Consider the following 25823-nt stretch of genomic DNA (forward strand, 5'->3'; position numbering starts at 1 on the left):
GTGATTACGTCCAAAGAAGAGGAGAAACTCCCGGCACCCACGTGCTCGACTTAATCATAGGTCGGTGAAGTTGGGGGGCGGGGCTCAGGCTGCTGCCTCCCTCCCTCTTTGCTGGTCGCCGCTCAGAGCCTGGTGGCGGATTGCCTCCCAGGCGCCAGGGGTCGCTGTCTCTCAGGTGCCCACACATCCAGCTCCCGCGAAGCCGGCTTCCGCTTCCGGGGGCCAGAGGGCATGTGGGGCTTATCCCCCCCAGAGACCGTGAGGAGGCTAAAGCGCGGGCGGCCGAGCCATGGGCAGGAAGAAGAAGACGCTGCACGACTACGCGGCCGAGTTCACGGACCTGGCCGTGAAGAGGCACCTGATGGAGCACAAGGAGTCCGGCGAGACGTCGCTGGTGGAGACCCTGTACTGCAAGTCCTGCGAGCTGCCCATGAGGGTGAGGAGGGATCGCATCCTGGAGCACCTGGCCTCGGGCCGCCACTACCGCAACCGGAGGCTGATCAAATCCCACGGGGGCCGGACCCCTCTTCTCCTGTAAGTAGCCGAGAGGGACAGGATTTCCCCTCCCCCTCCCATACTAATATGGAAAACAGTGCACAGACAGGAACCCATATGGTTCTGGAGGGGGGGGGGGGTGAATAGTTCACTCAGTAATGGTGGGATTTCCCCAATGAATATGCATAAGATCTATGTGCATGCACTGCTTTCAATGCATATTCATTGGGGAAATCCTGCAAAACCCAACTGGATTGCAGCCCTCAAGAAGGGACTTTGAGATCCCTGCTCAACAGGGAAATAGTCTTTCTTTAGGACAGGGGTGTCAAAGTCCCTCCTCCAGGGCCGCAATCCAGTCGGGTTTTCAGGATTTCCCCAATGAATATGCATGAGATCTAGACAGGAAGACATCAGATTCACAGAAGAAGTATGGGGCAAAAAAACTGTATACTCCTAGCAGCATTGGGAAATAGTAATGCCCTTACTGGATACACCCACGAGAAAAGGTGGAGGGGAAGTCGGTGTCTTATCCTTTTGGGATTTAATACTCGTATGAAGAAGGGTGGTCGAGGCACGCAGCATCTCAGACTTCAAGAATAAATGGGATACCTATGTGGGATCCCTACGAGGTCATGCCAAGGGATAGGGTCACTAGGACTGAATGAGCGGGTCAGTAGAGTGACAGTATAATTACAATTATTCTTTAGGGGGTCAGTAGACTTAAGAGGGTGGGTAAATAGTGTGGGCAGACTTGATGGGCTATGGCCCTTATCTGCCGTCATCTTTCTATGTTTCTATGTTTCTAAGTAAGGCAGGTTCTGCATAAGAGACCTAATGAGCATAGAGACATTAAGAAAAAAAATTCTAACCACCACACACACATTATACTTCTGTCTTTCGCAAATAGTAAAATACTGTTGATCTGAGTGAATTGTAGGAATAATTGGATTCAATTTATGAGTACTTACTAGATTGCAGAATGCACTACTCCTCCGTGTCTGTCTTTACTCCCCCACTCCCCCAGACACACACTTTAGAGACAAATATTTATATCCATATGCATGAATGGCACTGCACCCAATTATGCCTGCAAATTATTTCTAGTTATCAGAAGTTAGTTCACTAACAACAAAAAACCCTACACACAATTTAGTAGCTTTATTTATGGTTCAGAAAGATTCTAAAATCTTATTTTGAAAAGATTGGAACAATTCTTTAAAATAGGGCTATTGGTTATCTAAATTGCTCCTTTGCAATTGATGCTTCAGCGCTTGTTTGTAATCTGCAGTGAACTGAGTAGGTATTTGCAGAATATAAGACTTGTATAAAGTAAGTAAAGTTATCATTTGCTACCCTTGTACAATTTTGATCTATTTTGGTTTGAATATCATTTTTTGTGTATATATAGATATTCAGTACTGAGCCTTCTGTTTTCATCTTATATTTTAGTTGGATTACTGCTAACTGAAAATGAATTGTGGAGATAGACTGGAATGGAATGTTCTCTTCATTATCAATTTTTATTTTTTAGATGACTTGTATTTCAGTAGAAATGTATTTCAACACATAGAAAAAAAAGAAGCATTTAATTCCATGGTGCTGAAAAATGATTACATTGAGTTCAGTCTTAGTTCATCATTGCTGCCTCTGCATGCTAATCTAGAAAATGATAAGATGTTAGATTGTGGGATCAAGTTTGGTCCTTTATCAAGTATTTGAAGCCCTAGCCTTTTGTTATAAATGGAATATTCTAACTATGGGGTCTTGTTTACTAATAGTGTTTGTTAAAAGCTGCTATTAGTAAATGAACCCCCTGTGAAAACAATCTTTAAAACTATTTTGCAAGTACAATGGTACACTGTATATGAACATGCACTTTTGAGAATTACCTCCTTATTGGCTAGTAACATTATACACATAGGTGGCAGTTCTATAAATGAGCACTTCTTTGTAGGCATCCTGATGCCTATTCTATAATAGAATCTAGGTGCCTGAAACTTGACTTTCCATGCCCCGCCCACTTGCATGACCCCCTTGCATTTGTGCACTTAACATAAAAGTGCTTGTATGCCAAAACATAGCACCTAACCTCAGGCACCTCTTTATAGAGCTGTCCTGTAAAGGGTCATGAATTTTATATAAATAGCCTTGATGGTACCACAGAAAGGTGGTATTTATATTATATGCAGGTACTTTCTCTAACTGTAGTAGGCTCATAACCTAAGTTTTGTACCTGGGGCAATGTAGGGTTTAGTGACTTGCCCAGGGTCACAAGGAGCTGCAGTTGTCACCACATGTGTAATTTCACCTACAGCAAGGGAAGGAGTTCCTGGGAGTAGGATTTGGAGATGTCCATGGAAAAGGTGCTTGTACAGATTTGAGTGTACTGTATGTTTTCTATAGATAGTTTTCAAAGTGATGTACAGTTATTTTTCCTTCAAAAATTGATGCAAAGTTTGCAGGTAAAAATGATCTTGGTACTTTGCAAATAAGTTGAAAATTGCCCTCTATATGCACAATACTTGGTTAAGGAGGTCTTTTACTAAGGCATGCTAGCCAATTTAGCCTGTGTTAAATGCTAATGCATCCATTATATTCTATGGACGTGTTAGCCTTTAGCGTGTGCTAATATTTAGCTTAGTTAAAGGACCCCTAATTGAGTTTAGCATAGCACTAGGTTCTTAGAGTTGTGGGTAATATATTGAAAACCTCAGCTCGGTGTGCAGCAGCAAATAAAATGCTAGGAATTCCGGAATGGAGAACAAAACTGGAAATATACTAATGCCTCTGTTGCATTGTGGTGAGACCCTGCCTTGATGGTTTTGTACAGTTCTGGTTGCCCAGTTTTAAAGTAGAGCAGAACTAGAAAATGGAAAAAGGGGTTTGAATGGCTCCTTTATGATGAAAGAGCTATTCAGCATGGGAAAGAGATGACCGACAGGTTTATAAAATCCTGGATGATATAGAAAACAAGTACTAGAGTGGTTATTTGCCATTTGAAATAGTTCTGGGATAAGGGGACATTCCATTAAGCTAGCTAGTAGCAGATTTACCAACACTTTGTCTGTACATTATTGACTATTGTACTTTTCTTGTGTACCATTTTCCCTTTTGCATTTTGTAAAACTTTTAATAAATTTTCAAGGAAAAATAAATAAATAACTTTAAGGAGGAGGGCTTACTCTTCTGAAGTCAAATCACAATTAAACTGTGGAATTTGTTGCCAGAAGTAGTGGTTAAGGTTCATAGTATGGCTTTAAGAGAGATTTGGAAAGCTTTTCTGGAGGGCAGGTCCGTTAATTATTAGCCAGATAATTGTGGGGATCGCTAACATATTTCTGGCAATGAGGATAAAGAAAGGGATTTTCCATTAGGATGAGCAGCTGTGAGAAATGGAAGGATTGATCTGTGTTGGTACTACTAGGATATTTGTATTTCTTCTGAGACTCACACTGGCTTCCAATACAAACTTGCGTACAGTACACATTCTACTGCACCCTATTCACAGCCCTAAATGGAACTGGTCCTAGCTACCTAAACAAACACATCAAGACCAAGGAGAACACAGGCTCTCTTCACTCATCCCCCAGTAAAAGGTATACAAAGCAAAAAAATATACGACGATCTACTAGCCGCCAGAGCAGCAAAAATAGGCCGCCATATTGCCAAGCTATTGACCAAGACGACCAACTACAAAACATTCAGGAAAGAACTGAAAACTATGCCTTTCAAAAAATTTATCAGATGACCTAACTAAACCTTATAAACCCACCCCCAGATCCCATTGATCATGCTAGCCATAAATTCTTGTAAGCTCATTCTATCTGTTTAACTTTGTAAGCTCCCTGGGAATACCCAGACCAATTCTTTTTGTAAACCACTTAGAACTGAAAGGTATTGGTGGGATAGAAAACAGTAATGTAATGTTCTCTTGTGTAGGACCTATGGAGTGGAACAAATTACCAGTGTATTTACGACAGTTGAAAGATTTGCAGGAATTTAAACAAACGTTGTGGTTTTTTTTAAACCATTTATTTTGTGCTATGAAATATGGTACTTAATGCAATGTAATAACAGAAACAGTGGATAGGAAGCTATGCCCTCTGTACTGTGAAGTATGTCATTTGGTGATAAGTTTGTTTGTAATGGGCAAATTGTGTTAATTGTTGTGTATGTACGTTTATTTGTTTTATTATTTATGTACATCTTGGATAAAGGCAAGCTAGAAATGATAAATTAAACTAACCCCCCTTTTACAACTGGTTACATCAGATCTCTGTATTCCAGTTACAAGTCATCTGTACTTTTATCTAGCTAGTATTTGGACAGGTTTTGGTAGGTTATAAGTTTCCACTCACTGCCTTCCCTCCCTTAAGTGTGGCACAGTGGTTAAAGCTACACCCTCAGCACCCTGGGATTATACCCTCAGCACCCTGGGATTATGGGTTCAAGCCCATGCTGCTCCTTGTGACCTTGGACAAGTCCTCGCATTCAACAAACCTCCTAAAATTCTCTGTGATAATATACCTCCCCAAAAGTTACAAGCAAAAAAGGGGTTTTCCACTACCTCTAAGAATTTTTAAGAATATCATTTGAGCTCCATGTTTCTGAAAGGTGTAGTAAAGTGGTGAATTCTGTGTTGGTTTCAGAGGTATGGCTACAGTGACCTTTTCCATTTTTAAATAACCTTTATTTTTATACCTTTTTCTTTAGATCTCCAGGTTCAGAGCTGAGCACGAACCTTCCTCTCCAGCTGGATCATTCTTCCTTGCTTTCTCAGCCCTCCTATATATTGCCAACAAATCACTGCAGCACCAGTACCAGTGCAAACACCAGCTGCACGATGGTACCATCACCTTCTTCTTACCACCACCAGCCTTTGATGTCTGTTCACCCCAATGCCATCAGCTCTACCACCAGTGCCATGTCTGCTAGAGAAGATCAGACGCCTTCTACCTCCACTAGTCACCCTACAGCGTTCTCTGCCCTCCATGTCAGAAGCCCCCATTTACCTGGTAAACAGACCAACCAAAGGCTCGTTGTTTCAGAGGCATCCAATAGTGTGGTTTCTGGAGGCACAGGGGGACGGTACAGCAGTGGTAGTGGGGTGCTGGGAAGCCGTGTTGGGCTAGCCATCTTTGGAGTGGGCCAAGGCAGCAGCGCCCTGCTTCAGAGCTTAATGGAGGAGAATGGCTGTTATTTGCTCTACGTTGTCGAGAATCAGCTGCCCGAGGCAGAACGCAGCTTGGGCTCCAAGTTCCTGGCGAATACCCGAGTGCTGCGGGAACAGGATGCGGACATTGTGCTCAACGATCAACGGTATGGGTTTTTTAAAAAATTCTTTATTATGATTATTCATTTACAATAATAACAAATATTCATGAATATCCACACAAACTCTGTATATAAAATACATTGAAACATATATAAGGAAGTAAATCAACTTGATCTAGTCCACATTTAGGGGTCACTAGAATTTAAAGTAAGAAATCAACTCTTACGTATTCTACAATCAAGGACAGGCTAAATTGGCTTACTTTATACATCATTCATCTTCTTCCCAGTTGAAAATAGCAATAGAAGAAATTAAACTGTAATAAAGGTTTCTCCTTAATAAAATCTTCTAGCTGGATCGGGTCAAGAAACACATATTTATCACTTCCATACGATATAAGGCGTTTGCACGGGAATTTTAAAAAGAAAGTGGCTCTGACCGCCAAAGCTTTAGGCTTTAGCTGAAGAAATTGCTTTCTTTTAAACTGAGTGTCTTGAGACAACCGGAAAAATTGTGACTCATTGACCACAGAACAGATCTTGTTTTTTTGTGGGTTTTTTAAAATATAATTTCAAAATAGCCTGTTTTTCAAGTTCCGTCTTAAAGGCCACCAACAAAGTAGCACGTTTACTAATTATATCTTTAGAGGATTCAAGAAACTGTGATAACATTCAAACTGTCAGGTGAAACTAATTGGTCCATACCACCTTCTTCTACTATCTCCTTAGAAACTCTTGGAATGTAATAAAGGTTATCAACTTCAAAGGTATCCACTTTAGTATAATGTAATATTTCCCTCAAATACATTTTCAAGAGTTCTATGGGAGATAGATAATGTGTAATAGGAAAATTCAAAAGACCAAGGTTTTTAAACGGTATGGTTTGTTAGTGCCTTACATTGCACATCAAGCATCAGAATGTGTAAAATGAGAATTGTACAGTACAGATCTTTTGAAGCCAAAAGCATATGACAGAAACATGGCTATTCGTAGCACAGTGTGCTCACAACCTGGTTCCATGTCTTTGTATTTGTTGCTTCTGCTATCCGCTTCCTGTAATCCTCTTGTACTCCTGTAAACCTTGCAGACCATGTGCTATCGCATTGCAATTGCTGAGAGGGGAAGGCAGCTTAGAAAGAAAGGGAGGTTGCCAGAGTCGGCACCTGGATATTAATAATTCTTTATTCATTTTAAAATCTTACAACAAGTGATTTATACATAATAAAACAAATTTCAGATTTCACTTGTATTTACATTCAAATATTCCTATATAATAAATAAATATCCCTTTATCTCTAATACTCTTATTCAATTTGATAAATATACCCACCCTAACCCAACCCCAACTGCGCACATATATGCCATAAGACCTGCTTGCACAGGGGGTAGAATGGCAAGTGTTTATTGACTTATTTGGATGTAGAACCTTTAAAGTCAGTTCTAGGTTTGTATGCTTTCATAGTCTACCAACTTTTCTTAAGTTTCGCTGTTAGCTAAAAGATTAACCAGCTGCTATAAGTGCCCATGATCCTAAAATCTGTACAGCTTAATCCCAGTCTCTATACTGAAGCATAATTGTTGGTGCAGGATGAATGTAAAGCTGTAAATATAGAAAAAACTCTTTAGTTAAGTGGCATTATCCAGTCGTATAGGATTCCTCCCAAATTAGCAGAATAAGATAAAACTAGTCCAGCAGCTCTGGAATAAGTTTAACTCATTTTTATTATTTATCATGTCCATAGATTCTTGCCCTCCACCCTCAGTCCCCAAAGACCTGTCCTCTTTTGGTCCTCCCTAAGATTTTCTTTTTTGGTGTTCACAGGGTCTCTGGAGTTATCATTTGTTCTCCTCCTGAGGCAGCATCTGACATAGTACTGGATGCCTTACGAGCTGGTAAGGGGCAGTTTTTCAGGAAAAACTGTTTTGGGGTGAGGGACATATATATATTTGGAAAACATACCGGTCAGGTGAATTATTACAATTGCATTAATTTATTCTGGTTTGCACTTTTGCTAGTTCTCACTTGGTTCCTTTGTGGATGGTCATCTCTTTGTGCTTTCACTCTTTGAAATACAAATGAAACCATAATGCATACAAGAAATCACAAAATGTGTCACAGGCTCTGGAAAACGAAGGTGACAATACTGACAGAATAAATGGTTAAGAGTCCATTTTTGGAACTCAGAATTATACCTTTTTAAAAAAATCTTGCATGCCTGGTGCCATGAAACTTCAGACCCAATAACCCAGGATCCTCTCCCCATTCTTCCCTTCCCCAGACGTACTAAGTTTTGCCATCACAGCAACGGGTCTAGAACAATTCATCGAAGCTGTTTTTCAGGGTGATGAACTGGCCGGGATGAGTAGGGTCCAGTTCAGCATTTGGGGGTGATGCCCTCCTCCCTGTCCTTGAGGTTGTCACGGCACTTTTATTTATTTATTTATTTTCTTACCAGGCCAGAGAGGAGCTGTGTAAAGGAGTTATCACAGTGATTCTGGGAAAGGGAGGGAGCTGGAAGAGGACAAGTTGGAAAGTATCAAATGTTGGAGGAGTTTGGGGAGGTGTTTAAACACACTCATGGAATGGGACACTTCATTGCATCTGCGCTGAAATGGCCGTGATGACTCATCCCACTCTGTACTAGAGAATGACACGGTGACAATTCATCACCATTCCCGTCCCCGTGGATAACTGCGGGAAACAATCCTGTGTAATTCTTTAGTGTCTATCTCAAACTTCTGTCCTTCTGTCCTTCTACACCAGCATTCTTCAATGCAAGGCTTGAGGGTCAGTAGCTGCCCATTCATACTCTGATTCTTATGTGAGCCAAGTACAGGATAATGAAGCCATTGTGACATCATTGATGAGGTTGGCTCTTAGGCATTGGTGGAATGAGGCATTATGACATCACAATCTCAGCTCTGGAATGTTGCTACTCTTTGTTCAGTGGTTGTGTCCATTCATACTCTGGTTCTTCCCTCTCTCCTTAAAGAATGACATGGAGATGGTTATCCGCGGGGACGGGAACAGTGATGAATTTTGCCACCGTGTCATTCTCTACTCTGCACAGCAACAGTCCTTAACTGGAAGCCATGTTATTAGACCCCCCCCCCCCCCCAACAGAAGACCACAGTCATGGGCCCTGAATTGGGCTGCTAGATGGCCCCAGAGTGGAGGAGTAACCTAATGGTTAGTGTAGAAGTCTGAGAACCAGAGGAACTGTGTTCAATTCCAACAGCAGCTTCTTGTGACTCTGGGCAAGTCACTTAACCCTCCATTGCCTCAAGTACAAAATAAGTATCCATAATTAATATATAAACCGCTTTAATTGTAACCACAGAAAAGTGTTGTATCAAATCTCGTCTCATTTCATTTCCCATTCCCCCAAATAAATCCCTCCCGTTAGGAGCTGCGTACACTGCCACCACCGCATCCATAAAGTGGAAGACCCAACTTGAGAATCGAGCTTGGGGGTCCTTCCACATAATACTACAGTACAGCATTGACACTTGGCTGCCCCTCATTCCATGTAATGAATTTCTCTATGGTTATGATGTACTATATTTGATATACAGTCAAACCTCTGTTTGCGAGCAACGCAGTTTGCGAGTGTTTTGCAAGACGAGCAAAACATTCTCACAAATCTTGTCTCGCAAACTGAGCGTTGACTCGATTTGCAAGCACCTCCCCCCCCCCCTGCCTGAACAGCATTCATCCTTACCCCATCTGGCACCGGCACGTATTACTTCCTATGGGGAAACTCGCTTTGATATACGAGTAATTTGGTTTACGAGCATGCTTCTGGAACGAATTATGCTCGTAAACCAAGGTTCCACTGTACTGCCTTTTCTGTGTAGATATCAAAGCGGTTTACAATACATTGAATACACAGTTTACAATACATCAAATACACAGTTTCTGCTCAAGCTACCACCTTTCTAGGTATAGTTATTGTAATGGTGAATCATGGGTACCCTGTACGCACACAAGTCCCACACTTGATTTGAGTGATTGTTGGATTTTAGTGATTGTTGAGTGTGGGGCTTGTGTGCGTACAGGGTACCCATGATTCACCATTACAATAACTATACCTAGAAAGGTGGTAGCTTGAGCAGAAACTGTGTATTCGAATCAAGCCATCAACAGGCATAAGGTTTATCTATGAGCGGCTGGATTTCACACTTCTCTAGTTTTGGTTATCCGAAAACAGGATAAAAAGTAGCGCATTGGTAACCAGATGTATTCAAAGTTTGTTTTCCCCAAAACACCAGGCCTTGTGTTTCCTTCATGAAATACACTGCTGAACACTTGGAAATTCATTCTTTCTAGGTGTACGTGGAGTAGTTAGTTCTGGCACTCTGCAAAATGTGGATCCTGTTCTGGGAGTGTTTGTTCTCCTGATTCTTTTGCTTTATCCAAGATTTATTTTGTTTGTGCTCTTGTCGTCTGATGCTGCAAAATTAACATTTTTGAAACTTGGCAGGCCAATAGATCTGCTTCAGATCCAGCAGCTGTAAACCGTAAAGGAATGGCTGAGGACCATGGCTTTTTCAGCTAACCTATCCTCTTAATGTTTGCATCATTGTTCCACATGGCCCTTAACGACAGAGAGGAGGTATCTCGTGTTCTCAGTCTCGAGTAGTTCAGTTTAGGGTATTTTCTGGGACTAGTTTTGATTGCAGATTGTTGATCCACCTTCCCTCTTATGATTACTTTTTATATGTTACCTAGGGAAAGGCGTCCTGTGTGATCATCTTCTCAGTTTGGACAGGCAGACCGCTGAGGCTTGCTTTGATGAAGCCGACAGGTGTGGGAAGCCACTGGTGTGTGGATTCTACAAGTAAGGCTTGAATGCAATCCTTTCATTTTTGATATTTCTGTGGTGTGTGCCTTCCAGTCCTGGTGATGTGTTGCTCTTTAGATGGTCATTTTGGCTTATTACCTTTTAACAGTTCAATGAGAATTTTCAGTTCTTTTGAATTGTCACCTTTTTTTTTTTTTTTTAATTCTTTATTCCTTTTTAATTCTTACAACAAGTGTACTTAAAAAAAAATTCGATCTGGGATCAAATAAATTCTTTATTAGAAAATCCTGTAGCATTAACTTATGATACTGTGATATTTGGCATGTCTATGAGGAAAAAGAGTCAGATATCGGCAAGTAATAACAAACTTTTATTGATTATGACAGGAGTTGCCATACAACATATCACTACCAATTGGAAGGACCACAGCAAGCTTAACTTTAATTTCTGGTGGAATTCACTTTGTCATATATACAAAATGGAACATTCAATAGCAATACAAAATGGAAATTATAAAAGGTTTAATGAAATATGGGAGCCATTGACGTTGTTTTGTGATGAATAAACACCATTTTCTTAACAATACTTATGAATGGAGGGGAAAGGGGTGGGAATGTATAAATAAAGAACAAGGTTAAAAGAAAATATGAAAAAGATTGATTCAATGAAGAAAATAGTATGGAAAAAGAAGGGGGGGAGAAGGGTTTAGAGATATATACATTTGTTATTATCTTGATAGATTTATCAAGTGTTGATTGTAAATCTATGTATCACTTTTATTGTACACTTGTTGAAAGATTAATAATGAATAAAGATTTACAAAAAAAAAAAAAATACAACAATTTTCACAAAATCACTTGTGATTACAAACACGTTCTTATAAATATAACAAATAAATATCCCCCCCCCCCTATCATCAATATTTCCATGACCATATTATACCTGTTTCCCACCCTAACCCAAATATAGACTAATCATGTTCTTAATTGTCACCTTTTAAAGACCATTTCTGTTATGGGTGGCTAATGGCTGCCTTATATCATCAGGAAAGACCAAATGCTAAATCAGTCAATTTTCCTAGTGTCTTCACTTTAGTTATTAACTCACATTTGATCATTTTATGACAGGGATCTCAAAGTCCCTCCTTGAGGGCAGCAATCCATTCGCGTTTTCAGGATTTCCCCAGTGAATATGCATGAGATCTATTTGCATGCACTGCTTTCATTGTATGCTAATAGATCTCATGCATATTCGTTGGGGAAATCCTGAAAACCTGACTGGATTGTGGCCCTCGAGGAGGGACTTTGACACCCCTGGTGTAGATGTAACATGTGGAGTCTTTATAGAGAGAAATTCCATCTGTTTGCAATCTGTCTCCAGAACATTTATTTCAGTCAGTGCTCTCTTTAATTCATAGTGCCACCCCCTCCAATTTGGTCCACCCTACCATTGTGATATAATTTGTACCTTAACAATCACCAGTATTTACAACTTGCTTGGCAATCGATAGGGGTAACTTGCCACCTTTAATCTGCTCTTCCCTTAGAGCCATCTTTTGCTTTTGTTGCAACCTCTTTATTGGGATGCCCTAACTTCCCTGTTTTGAGAGTATCCTTCAAAGATAATATACTCCGAATCATGCATTCCCGAGTGATTAACTTCCTACTTCACAAGTCCTGATTTTTAAAATCTGCTCTACCATCTTTTTAAACTTCAGCACCAGCAGTCTGGTTCCTCCTTGGTTAAAGCGGAGCCTATCATTTTTGAATAGGCTCCCTCCTTCCACAGAATGATGCTCCGTTCCTGGCAAATCTAAATCCCTCTTCTTTGCACCATTACCTCAATGCATTTAGACTCCCGAGCTCTGCCTGCCTTTTGGTTCCTGCATGTGTATAGGGGATCATTTCTGAGAATGCTACTCGGGTGGTTTGGGATTTCTACTGGAAGAGCTTAAGGATAAAATTTTAAAGATATATTTGTTTAGACATATCTCTTTTAGGGTCCCTTTTACAAAGCCATAGTAGCGATTCTCCTGCAGGAAATGCACCAAAGCAAATGCCTGTGTGCTTCAGTGCATTTCCTGCAGGAGAATCGCTACCACAGCTTTGTAAAAGGGGCCCTTAGTTATTTTTAGGTAGACCCAAGTCCCTTGAGGAAGTATTCAAGATGTAGGAAGCACTGTTGCACATTTTTAAACTGAGCCGTCTCTGTGATATTGGCGATGGCCTCAACATCCTCTGCTTCACAGGTATCGTATCTCTCGAAACACCAGCCCCGTATTGGGTGTTTCCACTGAAGCTTTCAGTGTCAAATTTTCAAGTGCCTCTGAAGATTTGCAATCGATGAACTTGTTGCTTTTTGAAAAATGTTAAAATTTAAATTGACTGTGGACTTAATGTGATCCAGGTGATGGTTCGAATAGGTAATAGTGGGGTGTCCAGACTGATAGTCCCTTTAAACTTTTCTTCTGACGCAAAGAATTTGAAAATGTCTTTTGTGATTTAAGAAAAGGCTTGAACATTATTTATGATGATTCTTTTTTTTTGTTTCCATTTGCATAAGACTTAGGGCTCCTTTTTACAAAGGTGCGCTAGCGGTTTTAGCGTGCGCTAAAATGCCCCGCGCACTAGCCGCTACCGCCTCCTTTTAAGCGGGTGGTAATTTTTCAGCTAGCGCGCTCTAATCTTGTGCGTGCGCTAAAAACGCTAGCGCACCTCAGTAAAAGGAGCCCTCGGTTCTGTCCGTAACGAGCCGTCTAAAGCATCCTTGAACAAACTGTGGTGAACTGTGGTACAGGTCTAGTGCAGCACATTAGGTTTTGAGTGTGTACATTTTCTCTCCGTAGGCGTTTTGATCCTGCTGTTCGGTTCCTGTATAACAAGGTCCGTGACAACCAGGCACTTGGGCGAATTCATCGGATATCGGTGGTCAGCAGGATGTTCCCAGCAGTTGCTCTCAACTGTGTTAAAAAATCAGGTATGGGCTGCAGAAGCTTAAGTTTCTCCCCTTGAGTTGTGAAATCCAGCATATAAGAAGCATAAAATGAAGCTGTCAATTTTGTCAGTGTATGCAATGCTGTACTTAGTAAATTAAAAACAAAAGGAATTGACCCCGAAATATCCACAAAGAAGAAAATCCAGAGAAAACAAAAAAAAAAAACCCTCTGTGGAGTGACGATGTTCCTAAATGGACTTTATTTGAAAGTGTCAAAGTTCCAAAGGTCCACTGAAATCATCCACATAAAATAATTCCATCCACATAAAAATAAATCATCCACATAAGACCTTAAAGGACCTAGTCCGCTAGGGATACAGGACCCAACACGGTCCGCGTTTCGACAAAAAGTCTTCTTCAGGGGTCCCTGGGAGTCCTATAAAGGTGAGTACGTGGGAAACAATTGTGTGGTGAGCCGGAAGTGAGACACTGCTTGCATTTGCAATGGAAAAAGGCTCTTATGTGGATGATTTACTTTTATGTGGATGGAATTATTTTATGTGGATGATTTCAGTGTACCTTTGGAACTTTGATACTTTTCAAATAAAGTCCATTTAGGAACATCGTCACTCCACAGGGGTTTTTTTTTGTTGTCTCTGGTTTTGTACTTAGTTAAACTAGCCATACTAAAGTTTTTATTTCTGGCTCGTACACTATTTGTTTATGCTCGATGAAGGGTGAAGGAGATACAAAGGTCAGTTCTGCAGTTTCAAGACTAGAAGGATATGACTAATGCATGGAAGGCTGACCTTTCCTATTATTTCCAGGTTTTGTTATACCGTCCTTCTGGTAAAGGACCTATCAAAGTAGTTTATAGATTAAACAATGTAAAAAAGGAGGAGAAGGCAAAGAATTTCACCTGTCCAGTGTGCTTCCTTGGTATGCGAATCTGTCATGCATATTCATTGTGGATATCCTGAAAACCTCACTAGCTGGGTGTTCTGTAAGGACTGGGTTGAGAAGCACTGCCCTAGAAAATACTTCTGTCAGGCAGTTGAAATAGATGGATGCAATTTCTCTGCAAACTGCCAAGGTCAGAAAATTGGGAAGCCCTTTTTTTCATTCATCTGTGGGCTTTTCATCACTCAGATACGGCTGTGTTCAAAAAAATTACTGAAAACATTTGTTTGAGGGCTTTTGCAATATCAGAATGATATATAGAATAATGTAGGCTACGAGAAATAGTGGCCCAAGAACTGGAGGGGGGAACAAAGTGTAATTCCCTTAAGCTCCTTGTGACCTTGGACAAGTCACGTAACCCTCTATTCAAAGCTTAGGTTGTGAATTCACCAGGAAAAAAAGAAAATACCTATTGTACCTGTAAATAATATGTAAACTGCTTTGGTTGTACCCAGAAAGGCAGTAAATTAAGAATCTCATAAACAGTATGACAGGGCTCATTTAAAAGGTATATTGAATAATGCACATTTTTGAAAAGCTAATTGACATTTGGGATATGGTAGGAGAATGGAAATATTTAAATATACCTATTTTTTGTTGTACTTTAAGATTAACGTATGCTGGGTTGTTTTATTATTTTTTTTATTTTTTTTTGGGGGGGAGGGAAATGCATAAATTTGTTAAGTGTATGATGAAAATAAATTCCCCCCCAAATATGTTCAGCTGGAGACCTTGTAGGTTCTGGCTTTTTCCATTCAGGAGACACGGTGATTTCTTGCAATGTTGAAAGAATTCTAGCCACCTTCTTTCTCTTTAAGGAGGAATCTTCTATACTACTGCTGTCCATGATATAGATCTTATCAGCTGGCTACTGGGAGAAAGTGCCCCTGATACAATATTTTCATTGGGACATGCTTTCTGTGCAGGTAAAGCTGAAACCCTCAGGTCTTTGTATATGTTGCTGCAAAGTTGTCAGCTGGAAAAGGTTGCATTGTATTTGATTGCAAAGCTTGTGAAACTTCCAGGGATGGGGGTGGGGGCTTTGGTAGCAGCGGAAGAGAGATAATGGGGCTGGGTCCACTTCATGGTAATTCCTCCTGAAAACTGTGGTGCCATTCATCATGTTAATTTATATTTTAAAAAATGTTATTTATTCCTTTGTGCCCCAGCTGTTTTTATCTGAATTCCTGTACAACAATTAGTTGATGATTTTTGCTATTAAATGTTGAGGCCAATTGGTAGTGGAATTAAAATCAACTAAATCAATTGAAAGAGGCTCAAAGAAAGTTTGACTGGTTTTATTTATTGAAACTTCTATGCTGCATGATCTTGCCTTCTCTCCCTCCTTCCACTTGGACAGCTGAGGAATGCAATGCACTTTCCTGCTTTTCTCTGTCTCCCAGACGTGGCCTCCTTGAAGGACGCTGACACCATCACAATCAGTATGAAATTTGCCAGCGGAGCCATCGTTAGTTTGGACATAAGTCAGCACTGCACAAAGAGCTGTGATCAAAGACTTGAGGTATTATTGCAGGAGGAGCTTTGCAAATGGCATTTTAATCTGTTATTTAGCAAAAATGATTATGGAGGAAAAATTTGGAGCAGAGTGGTGGATGTTGCAGGCATGCACATCTGGCCATATGCAAAAGAAACGGAACATTCCTTAGAAGCAGCAGCAGATGAATCTAGAGACAAGTGGATTGTGTCCATCCACCAGCAGGTGGAGACAGAGAGCACCAAGCTGAGCTCTCACATGTAGGATGGTATGCACACTGGTAAGTCAGTATTTTCTATCTCGACAGGAGGTTGGATGGTTTCTATCTTGCCCCTGGTCTCATCTACTGCTTCCACTAGTGGTGGCTAAATTTTGGCTGTTAGTCTCAGCTAGACTCCTGGTTTATCTATGCTAATTTGGTTGAGCAAAAGGATAGGCTGCCTGGGTGCCTTCAAGGTGGTGCCAGCACCCTGCCCAACCATGGTAGCTCCATGTAACATTTTCTTTCTTGCACTCCGAATTACCTCCTCACATTAGAGGGAGTGCGGTAGACTGAGAGGTGTTTGAGGCAGAAGATCAACTAGTGGTGTGGCTGCTTGCAGTAAGTATTTTCCTTGCTTTTTCTTTGGTATTACCTCTTTATGCTGATTCATTTCTCTGGTGGTATCCCGCATTGTAGATTGGGGAGAGGAGCCCTCTGGTTGTGGACCTCAAGGCTGTAGTTTGCCTCCGGTATCCTAGCCTATGTTAAGATAAATACATCATAAAGAAGTGATAACTAGGGCAAGTTTGCATTTTGGTGCATCTCGGTGTGCTCGGGGATAATAGCAACTCTCCCGTGGCACTTTCCATGGCTACTGTGTGTGAGCAACAATAGCACAAATTTTGATAGGAAGGAATTTTGGCTTTCTCCCTGCATGTGCTGCAATGAGATAACTGGCTATCTGGAAAAGAGGGGGAAATCTTTGTAAGGCTGTTCATTCTTCCGAGTCGTTAGTTGCACCTATCTCCCTCGCGCGCTCTCTCTCTCTCCCAAGTTCATTACGATTAGTATAAGGAACAGAAGAGAGAGTGTGGCATCTCCTCTTACCTTTCTGTTCTTGTCTACTGCATCGCGTCATGGCAGTGCTGTTGCTGCCTGCCAATTTTCGTGACAGGTACAGTCTCCTTTAGAGTAAAATAGCAGGATACAGAATCTGGAGATTCCTCATAGTGGCATGGTGGGGGGATTATCTTTAGATTCCAGCAACTGGGTATGCTAGTAAAGCCTTACAAGGAACGTGTTCATTTAACAAGGCTTATAGTGCACATGCTGACGTGGGAGCCTCGCAGCGGGGGAAGGTAGACGGAGGTGGAGCAAACTTCTCCCAGAATCCAGACTGCTCAAAGTTCCCTCTCCTTTTTGGGGGAGAAAGCTAGATTGGGCACAGTGGGAGCCCTCAGCTGGGCTCTTCTGGGGATGTTTAAGGTCTCCTTATGGTGGTCACTGTCATAAGCTGATAGACTGGTTGGAGCATGGATCTAATCCAGTATTTCTGTGCATAAGGGCTTCAACGATATTCAGGCCTTGCTTGATTTTGTCTAGTAGGAACCTCTTGGGCAGTTGTGGTAGGCGATGCGATCGCAGCCGACAGGCGCAACTGTCACCCTATTTTGTTCGCTTCTCAAGCAGTGCATACTGTGTCCTCTGACCTGATGAACTGATGATCATTGTTCCCTTTCATTTTTTTTTTTTAACGGCATGGAAGTGCAAGGAGACTTTTTTGGGGCGAGAGGAGAGGTCTAGACTATATATATATATATATATATATTTTTATTTTTTTTTTATTTAATACATTTACAATATCATAAAGATATCAAGGAAAAAAAGGTTTCCATACAAGTTTTCAATACAACAAACAATACAAAAAACAATCCTTTACAAGCCCACTAAAAGGGGAAACATATTGCTTATTTACCAACTAAATTTTTAATGGAAAACAAAGAAATGGGTTGAATTCCAATGAACCCAAATCATTCCCTACTATATTAGGACATGGACATTCCTAACCTAATTTCTCGTCAAAAAATGAAAAAGAAAAGAAATCTCACTTCTGTTCACGAGCTAACAAAAATTGTTGCAATTGAATGGGATCCCAAAAAACAAATTCAGTATCTTTTGTATCTTTACCAAACATTTACAAGGGAACTCCAAATAAAATGATGCTTCAAGTGCCAATACTCTAGTTTTCAATTTCAGAAATTCTTTTCTTCTAAACTGAGTAGCTCTTGAGACATCTGGAAACATACTAACCAAATCCCCACAGAACTTGATCAGTCTATTTTTAAAGTAAAGTTTCATTAACAACATTTTATCTGTCTCACTCATACATGTTAGAATCATTGTGGACCGAGTCTGAATAACATCTTGAGAATCTTCTAAAAACTCTGTCAAATTAACATCATCTGTTACCAGATGGTCCACATCCTGTACAGTTTCCTTTTTCTTCTGGGGAATGTGATAGCAATTATTTATTGGGAAACTATCTGCATTAGGTAATCCCAGTATTTCCTTAAAATACTTTCTTAACAATATTTCTGGTAATAACAAATGAGTCACCTGGACTATATCTTTAAATCTTGTACAACTTGCTGGCCATGTGCACAAATCCATTGGACTATTACATAGGGATTCTCCTCTGGTTATGGAGATGGCATGGACCCAGCTTTCCATATAGAGTGAGGCATCCTTCACAGGCCGCTGCGTGAGATGCCTGCCTTGGCTGTTGAGAGACTATCTGTAGCACATCTTTCTTTCTCTAGGATGAGGGCATGTGTGCCCTCTTGCCTAAAGACGACTTGAGTTTTCAGCTTGGTTCAGCCTTGGCATCTTGGAGGCCATTCCTTTCTCTCCTCAGAGTACTCTGGTGACCTGGGTTTGGTTATTCGTCATTTCACCTGAGGTACGCTTGGCCTAATGGTCTAGTTCTTCCCATTGAGATATCTTCTGGCTCATGGGACCCTCGACCACCAGAGGGCATCCGCTGAAAATCAGGGGAGGGAAGTTTCATGGCGACTCCAGGAAGTACTTCTTCACCGAAAGAGTAGTGGATCATTGGAACAGACTCCCACTCCAGGTGATAAAGGCCAGCAGCGTGACGGATTTTAAGAGAAAATGGGATACTCACGTGGGATCTTTAAGGGAGTAAATTCAGGGGAGGGGATACTTGGAATGGGCAGACTTGGTGGGCTATTGCCCTTTTCTGCTGCTTTTTTCTATGTTTCTAACGGATCTTGTTCATTGGAGGCTTGGTGTATGGCTTCTAGTTATTTCTTCAGTGGGACATCGGGTTCTGTCCGGGGTAGAGATCCTTTACATACGATCATGATATTGGAAGGGGGAGGTAGTGTTTTAAGACAGCGGTTCTTCTGGGTCAATCCTTCAATTCTTGGGGGGATGGCAGGCCATGTAATTTGGTATATCCTTTAGAGGTTCTGTTATCAGTCCCGTCCTACTGAGGACTGCTCTGCTACATCCCACTTGTCTCTGGATTCATCTGCTGCTGATGACAAAGGAAAAATGTTTCATACCTGATGGTTCTTAAGGAAAGAAAATTATCAGGTATGAAATATAATTTTTTCATGCACAGAAAGAAAGTGAATGAATGGCCAACCTCTGCATGCCACTCTGATCTCTCAGAATACAAAGTTGGCATTCTGTATTTATCTGAATACCAATGTTTGTAAGCACAATAAGCACAGTCTTCAGACTGGTCATGCTGAAAAAGGAACTTTAGCCTTGAACACTCAAGTATTACTGTATTTAATACCAGTGAAAGGTATTAAATCGTTCTAGGACTGTAGTCATGGTGTTAAGATGTCGCTATTCACACACCCAGCAATGCTTCCAATGTACCTGTCTCAGAGAGAACTTGCCAGCTTTTAAGGTGTTGTTCTCAGTGGGGGCTGGTTGTTTTTGTCTCCCACATTACTCTGTGCTTATTTCTAATGTGTTTCAGAGTAGCTAATAATTTATCTTGGCCTTTTGGAAATCAATTTGGGGCCAAATAAATTGTTTATTGAAAAATCCTGTCGCATTATCTTATGATACAATTCTATTTGGTATGTCAATGAGAGCAAAGAGCCAAATTTCATCTATTGATTATGACTGGGGTCGCCATACAACATATCACAAGTAATTGGAAAAATTGGAATAGACTCAATTACAGTTTTTGGTGGAATTCGCTGTGTCACATTTATAAAATGGAAAGAACAATAGCCATACAAAAGGGAATTATAAGAAATTTAAAGAGATATGGGGGCTATTGACAAACTATTGTAATGAATAGATACCATTTTTCCATCATAAGTACAATGCGAAGGAGGGGGGGAGGAGGGATTTCTGAATTTTATAGGAAAGGAAAATTTAATATGATACATGTGATTGCCTAGGGTAGGTAGGGGTGGGAGGGAGGGGGTTAAATTTTATGATTTAATGTTACATATAATAGAAACTCAAGTGATGTATTCAATTTCAAATGCCATTTATTGATACACTTGTTGTAAGATATAAAAATTAATAAAGATTAAAAAAAAAATTACAACAGTATTAACAATACAACAAAAATCTTCCCCAAATTCTCGTTAATTTTCAAGGGGCAGGCAATGTTGTATTTAAGTAATGTTCTATCAATTAAATTTTTACAAGAGCAAAAAAAAAAAGTAGCTAATAATCCAGTGTCTCTAGATCTAAGGAAATATATTGCTACTAGTATTTTAGCCCGTTACATTAACAGGAGCTAGAATATATGTCTGTCTGTCTTTATTTCTGTCTCGCTCTTTCCCTCCCGCTGTCTTTCTTTCTGTCTGTCTGTCTGTCTCTCCCTGGCCCCCTTTGTCTGTCTGGCTTTCTGTGTTTCTCCCTGCCCCTGTGTCTTTCTTTTCTTTCTGTCTCCCTTCCTCCCGCTGTCTTTCTTTCTATCTGTCTGTCTCTCTCCCTACCTCCTATGCTGCAGCATTTCTCTCCCCCCACTTCCCTGTGCAGCAGCCACAGCAGTATTCCCTACCCCCACACCACTTCCCTGTGCAGCAGCAGTGTTTCCCCTACCTCCCCTTTCTCTTCTTGCGGTCTGATCGGCTCCCTTACTGCCCCCCCCCTTCCCTTCCCGCTGTCCTGACAAACCTGCCGATTCCAGCAGCATGTATAGAGTGCTGCACACGCTGCTGGAATCATCAGGTTTGTAGTCGGGACTGCGGGAAGGGAAGGTGGGGGCAGTAACGGCTCCCTTAGTTACTTTGAGAAGTTTATTTTTGTTTTAAAAGCTGCCTTCACGGCTCCTCTCTAGATCCCCGCCTGCATCGGAAGCCTTCTCCGACTCTAATGAGGTTCGATAGAGAAGCCGCGGCGGGGGCTTTGAACAAAAAAATGAACTTTGTTTGGCCGGAGCCGGCAAGCCCGCTGCGAGACAGAGAGATGTGTGGAAAGCGCGCATGCGCACTCTGCCGGCCACGGAACTACAGATCAGGCAACACGGCGTTAAGAGTGCGCATGCACGCTTAGCGTTTTATTATATATATATATATAATTGATTTGTTAACCTTTATTTCGATCTTCGGTAAAGGCAAAAGCAGTTTGTTCATTTCCTAGCCGGTGTTCACGAGCAGCTCTGACTTCCATTTTTCTTTCCTCTGTTTTCAGATTCATGGCTCTCAAGGAACCTTACGAGTAGACAATCAAAACCCCTTGGGTATTACGGAACACGGTACCTCGGTATCTTTATTCTCTCAGACCCATGCCGACCGGTATCGAGAAGCATACAGACAACTATTTCAGCACTTTTTACAGACAGTCAAAGGTTAGGGAAGTAGTAATATATTCAGTAATCTAAGGATTTAACTGCATGAATTATTGCAGCTGAAATTTCAGGACTAATGAGCAGGTAGATATTAACTAGCTTCCCATCTGAGCAAAAGTTTTAAGATTGGTAGGAGCAGTGGGCATTGTGTGTGGGAGGGAGAGCATAGTACTCATATTCAGCCTATCTGTTTTAAATGGGACCACATAATTAGCTGTCCTAAGTTCACTTAGTAGCTTATCTGGGTATAGAAGTGCAATTTTAAATGGCTAAGTCGATTGCAGATCTGCTCAGAGTTTTCTTACTGTTGACTACTGATCTCCTATATTACTGCCTCTCCTACCTAAAATGATTAATAGATGATAATTCAGAACTGTTTTCACTGAACCCAAATGTGGCTGGCACTGGGTATGGCTCTAGGGTGATCTTTCCATGCAGCTTCTGCGATAGCATTATTCCCTTTTCTCTCTTCTGGGCAAAACAGCTTAGTGTTACATACGTTCACGTATGGGGAGGCATATGCTAGATAAACAAAGGTTTGGCTGCTGCAGATTCTACTTAAAGAGAACACCATCAGGTCTTTATTTAGGCAGGGTTATGAGATATATAGAGAGACAGACATAAAGGCATTAAGCTAGGATAAAATATGTGAGTGTCACGGTTCATAGACAAAGGCGCGCGCTGACAACTGAGCACAAGACGGTAATGCGCGCCGAAGAAAAAGTGTTTTTAGGTGCTCCGACGGGGTTTTTTGTTGAGGAACCCCCCCACTTTACTTAATACAGATCGCGGCGACGTTGGAGGGGGTTTGGGGGGTTGTAACCGCCCTCATTATACTGGAAACTTAACTCTTTCCCTGTTTTTTAGGGAAAAAGTGACGTTTTCTGTAAAATGTGGGGGGTTACAACCCCTCAAACCCCCCACAACGCGGCGCGATCTATATAAAGTAAAGTGGGGGGCTCCCGTCTCCCCCACACCCTCCGTCTGAGCCCTTTAAAACAGTCATTTTCTTTGGTGCGCGCCTCCACGTTGTACTCAGTTGTCTGCATGCGCCTTTGTCCTGGCGCGCTTTTGACCTGACACCGAGTATCACTTAGTAGCAAGACCCACTAAAGAATAGTATAGACCTAGCAGTAACTAAAAGCAAAAAACTGGTCAATGTGCATATTTTGCTGTCCAAATGCAAAACTTATTATTTATTTTTTTTTTCCATTTGTATTCACCTTTTGACTTTACAAGGATAATTTTACAATGAACAGATAACATTAACCAAATCCCCGAATCCCATTTTCAGGGAAGGAGTCGCCAGTGGTCACCAAAGAGCAGTTCCTCTGGGCAATCCAGGTGGCTGCGGCTGCCGAACAATCCTGGCAGAATGGGTCTGCCGTTGACTTGCGCAATGAAGCGGTGGACGTGACGGTCATCAAGACAGAGATACTGTGAGGTGCCAGCGCACGTCAAAGGACACTTACCTGGAAAACCCGTGGCCTGTGGGTCATACAAGGAAGAAAACTCTTCCCCCCCCCTCAAACATTTCTACTGGAAGCAAGTGGAACACTCACTGTATTCTTTCTTTATGTTTAAGACTCGGCCCAGTCAATCACGGGCATCTCGTAGCTTGTGCCTGTGGGGGAAAGTTTGGGAGATGGTGCACCTGACCGGTCATGTTTCTGGTGGTTGCAAGTCATTAATAGGTGACTCTTGTCTGTGGAAATCTACAAAGGAGTGCCACAGAGCGTTGTAACTACTTTTACTGGTTGGAATTGGAACTAGAAGTGTATTCAAACAAACAGTGGTATTCTCCACATTTTCCATGTAGCATGGCAATAATACCCTTTGTATCTTTTACCCTACTTCCCCAAAGAAAGGAAATGAGAAGGGAGAATGTATCCTGTCCAATATTTATCACAAGGAAGAGGGCACTATGCCTTTACCACTTAACAAGCATCTAATTTTATTGTGCACTAGCAGACAATCCTATAGAAAGAGAGAACAATTCTTTGTCTCCCCTCAAATGTAAAAAAAAAATAATAATAATAATGGTGCTGATACCTTGTGGTCACTGCTGGTATTGCAGCCTCTTGTTGAAAACTAATAGTACACACAATTTTTTTTTAGTATATTCATAATTATTGATCTGAAAAATCATCTCTACATCTGCAGCCGAAGAACATTTCAGTGAGGTATGAATCAATGAAACAGGAGGATAAACATAGGAGGCAGAAACTAGCAAGGATTAATAATTAATCAATGTTTTATATCTTTTTTATTTTTTATTTACTTGTATACATTGTGTATAATATATAGAATACACACACATACACAGGTTGTACCGAAAGAAGTAATTGACGTTGGTCGTTCAAATTGCACATGTTGGTAGAGTAACTCTTTCGCTATACAGGTGTTTCAGAATCTTTATTGCAGATGAATAATGGATTCCAAGCAGAAGAAATGTACCGTCATTGAGTTCTTGACGAAGGAGGGGGGTGCAGGCTGTCCCAACATTCACAGAAAGCTACAGAATGTTTACGGAGATGGCATCATTGACAAGACAAGACAAACACCACGCCTTTGAAAAAGGGCAGTCAAACGAAAAAAAAGGCAAGGGTGGAGTCTCTTCAACAGGTAATACAATCTTTATTAACCAAGTATAGTCCCAACAGGGAATCCTGTTTCAGCGTGTGGAAACACCTTCCTTGGGGGACACTGGAGGTGATATCGCTTAAGTCCACTAAACGCGTGAGCGGTGAGTAGCAGCATACACAGCTTCACTGAAAGTAAAAAAAACAAAACCAAGAGCAATGTGCACAGAAGGAAGAAGTTTAAAGAAGGGAAAACCCAGCACTAAGAATAAACCACGTAGTCGGCAAGTGGACGAATTGATTCAGGAAGAAGTTTAAAGAAGGGAAAACCCAGCACTGAGAACAAACCACGTAGTCGGCGAGTGGACAAATTGATTCATGCGGATAGTCAAGTCGCAGTGTGTGAGCTTGCAGTACAACTGGACTGTGGTCACGGTGCCATACAGAAGATGGTGGAAGACTAGGGTTATTGGAATGTGTGTGCAAAGCAGGTACTTCGGCAGTTGACACTTGATTTTGAAGGAGAGAAGGGTGGAATTCTGCTCTGATCTACTGGGAGCACTTGAAGCCAAAGAAAACGTGGGTTCTTTTTTTCTGATCTGATGATAGGGGATGAAATGTAATTGTATCTTTATGATCCAGAAACGAAGAATCAGCCCATGGAATGGCGACGCACCTCTTCTCCAAGACCTAAGAAGTTCAAGCGCCAGCAGTCAGTACAAATCATGGTGACTTATTTTTATTTTTGGATGATGAGGGCATAATTCTCCTTGATTTTTCTGGAATATGGCCGCACCGTGACCAGCGAGCAGTACGTTGAGACACTCAAGTTTAGAGAAGCCATTAGAGGAAGAGACCAAACAAGGATCTGGAAATAATCCACATTCAACATGACAGTGCACAACCACACATGTCTTTGGCAACAAATCATGTGATCAGCAAATTGGGCTGGTCATTGAACTCCCATCCACTGTAAAACCCTCTGACTTCCACCTGTTCGGTCCAATGAAGAGCCATCTTCGTGGAGAACAATTTGATGATTCAGATAAGGTGAAAATGGCTGTGAAGTGGGTATGACAGTGCACACCTGAAGTTTTTTTAAAGAGTAGTACTATTGTATAGGGAAGAGTTATTCTACCATCGTATGCAATTTGGATGATCTGTCAATTAATAAAAAGTTTATGCCCCTATTTTTATTCAGTACGTCCTCATAAATACCCTTGTACATGCAAGAGAGGCTTTGGGTCCTGTGCTCAGTCTTTTTCCTCAGTAGTAGAGAATGACACGGGGACAAATTTTTCCCTGTCCCTGCAGGAACTCATTTTCCTGTCCCCACTAATTCTTTTCCTGTGTCTGCCCCATTCCTGCAAGTTCCATCCTCATCAGCATAAGCCTCAAACACTTTAAAATCATAAGTGTTTGAGGCTTGTGCGGTTAAGACAGA

The 25823-nt window shown here is 41.2% G+C and overlaps 1 protein-coding gene across 1 annotated transcript; it reads left to right on the plus strand.

Moving 5' to 3' along the window:
• The first annotated feature begins 221 nt into the window (after nucleotides 1–221).
• LOC117349470 (inositol 2-dehydrogenase-like) lies at nucleotides 222–25767 on the plus strand. The gene is made up of 9 exons (XM_033922995.1): nucleotides 222–534; nucleotides 5209–5814; nucleotides 7592–7662; nucleotides 10502–10610; nucleotides 13420–13550; nucleotides 15287–15394; nucleotides 15872–15990; nucleotides 21641–21797; nucleotides 23092–25767. The coding sequence occupies exons 1-9, from the start codon at nucleotides 290–292 to the stop codon at nucleotides 23238–23240; spliced, it is 1695 nt and encodes a 564-aa protein (XP_033778886.1). The 5' UTR covers nucleotides 222–289; the 3' UTR covers nucleotides 23241–25767.
• The last annotated feature ends 56 nt before the right edge of the window (nucleotides 25768–25823 follow it).

This window comes from Geotrypetes seraphini, chromosome 15, assembly GCF_902459505.1.
Source record: "Geotrypetes seraphini chromosome 15, aGeoSer1.1, whole genome shotgun sequence".
Classification (NCBI taxonomy): Eukaryota; Metazoa; Chordata; class Amphibia; order Gymnophiona; family Dermophiidae; genus Geotrypetes; species Geotrypetes seraphini.

What these genes read in the sequence shown, in the direction of transcription:
- LOC117349470 (XM_033922995.1), top strand. Translation starts at nt 290, where the DNA reads ATGGGCAGGAAGAAGAAGACGCTGCACGACTACGCGGCCGAGTTCACG. An exon ending in GCTGTGATCAAAGACTTGAG is followed by an intron (nt 15,991 to 21,640) that starts GTATTATTGCAG and finishes CTCTGTTTTCAG; the next exon opens with ATTCATGGCTCTCAAGGAAC. An exon ending in CTTTTTACAGACAGTCAAAG is followed by an intron (nt 21,798 to 23,091) that starts GTTAGGGAAGTA and finishes TCCCATTTTCAG; the next exon opens with GGAAGGAGTCGCCAGTGGTC.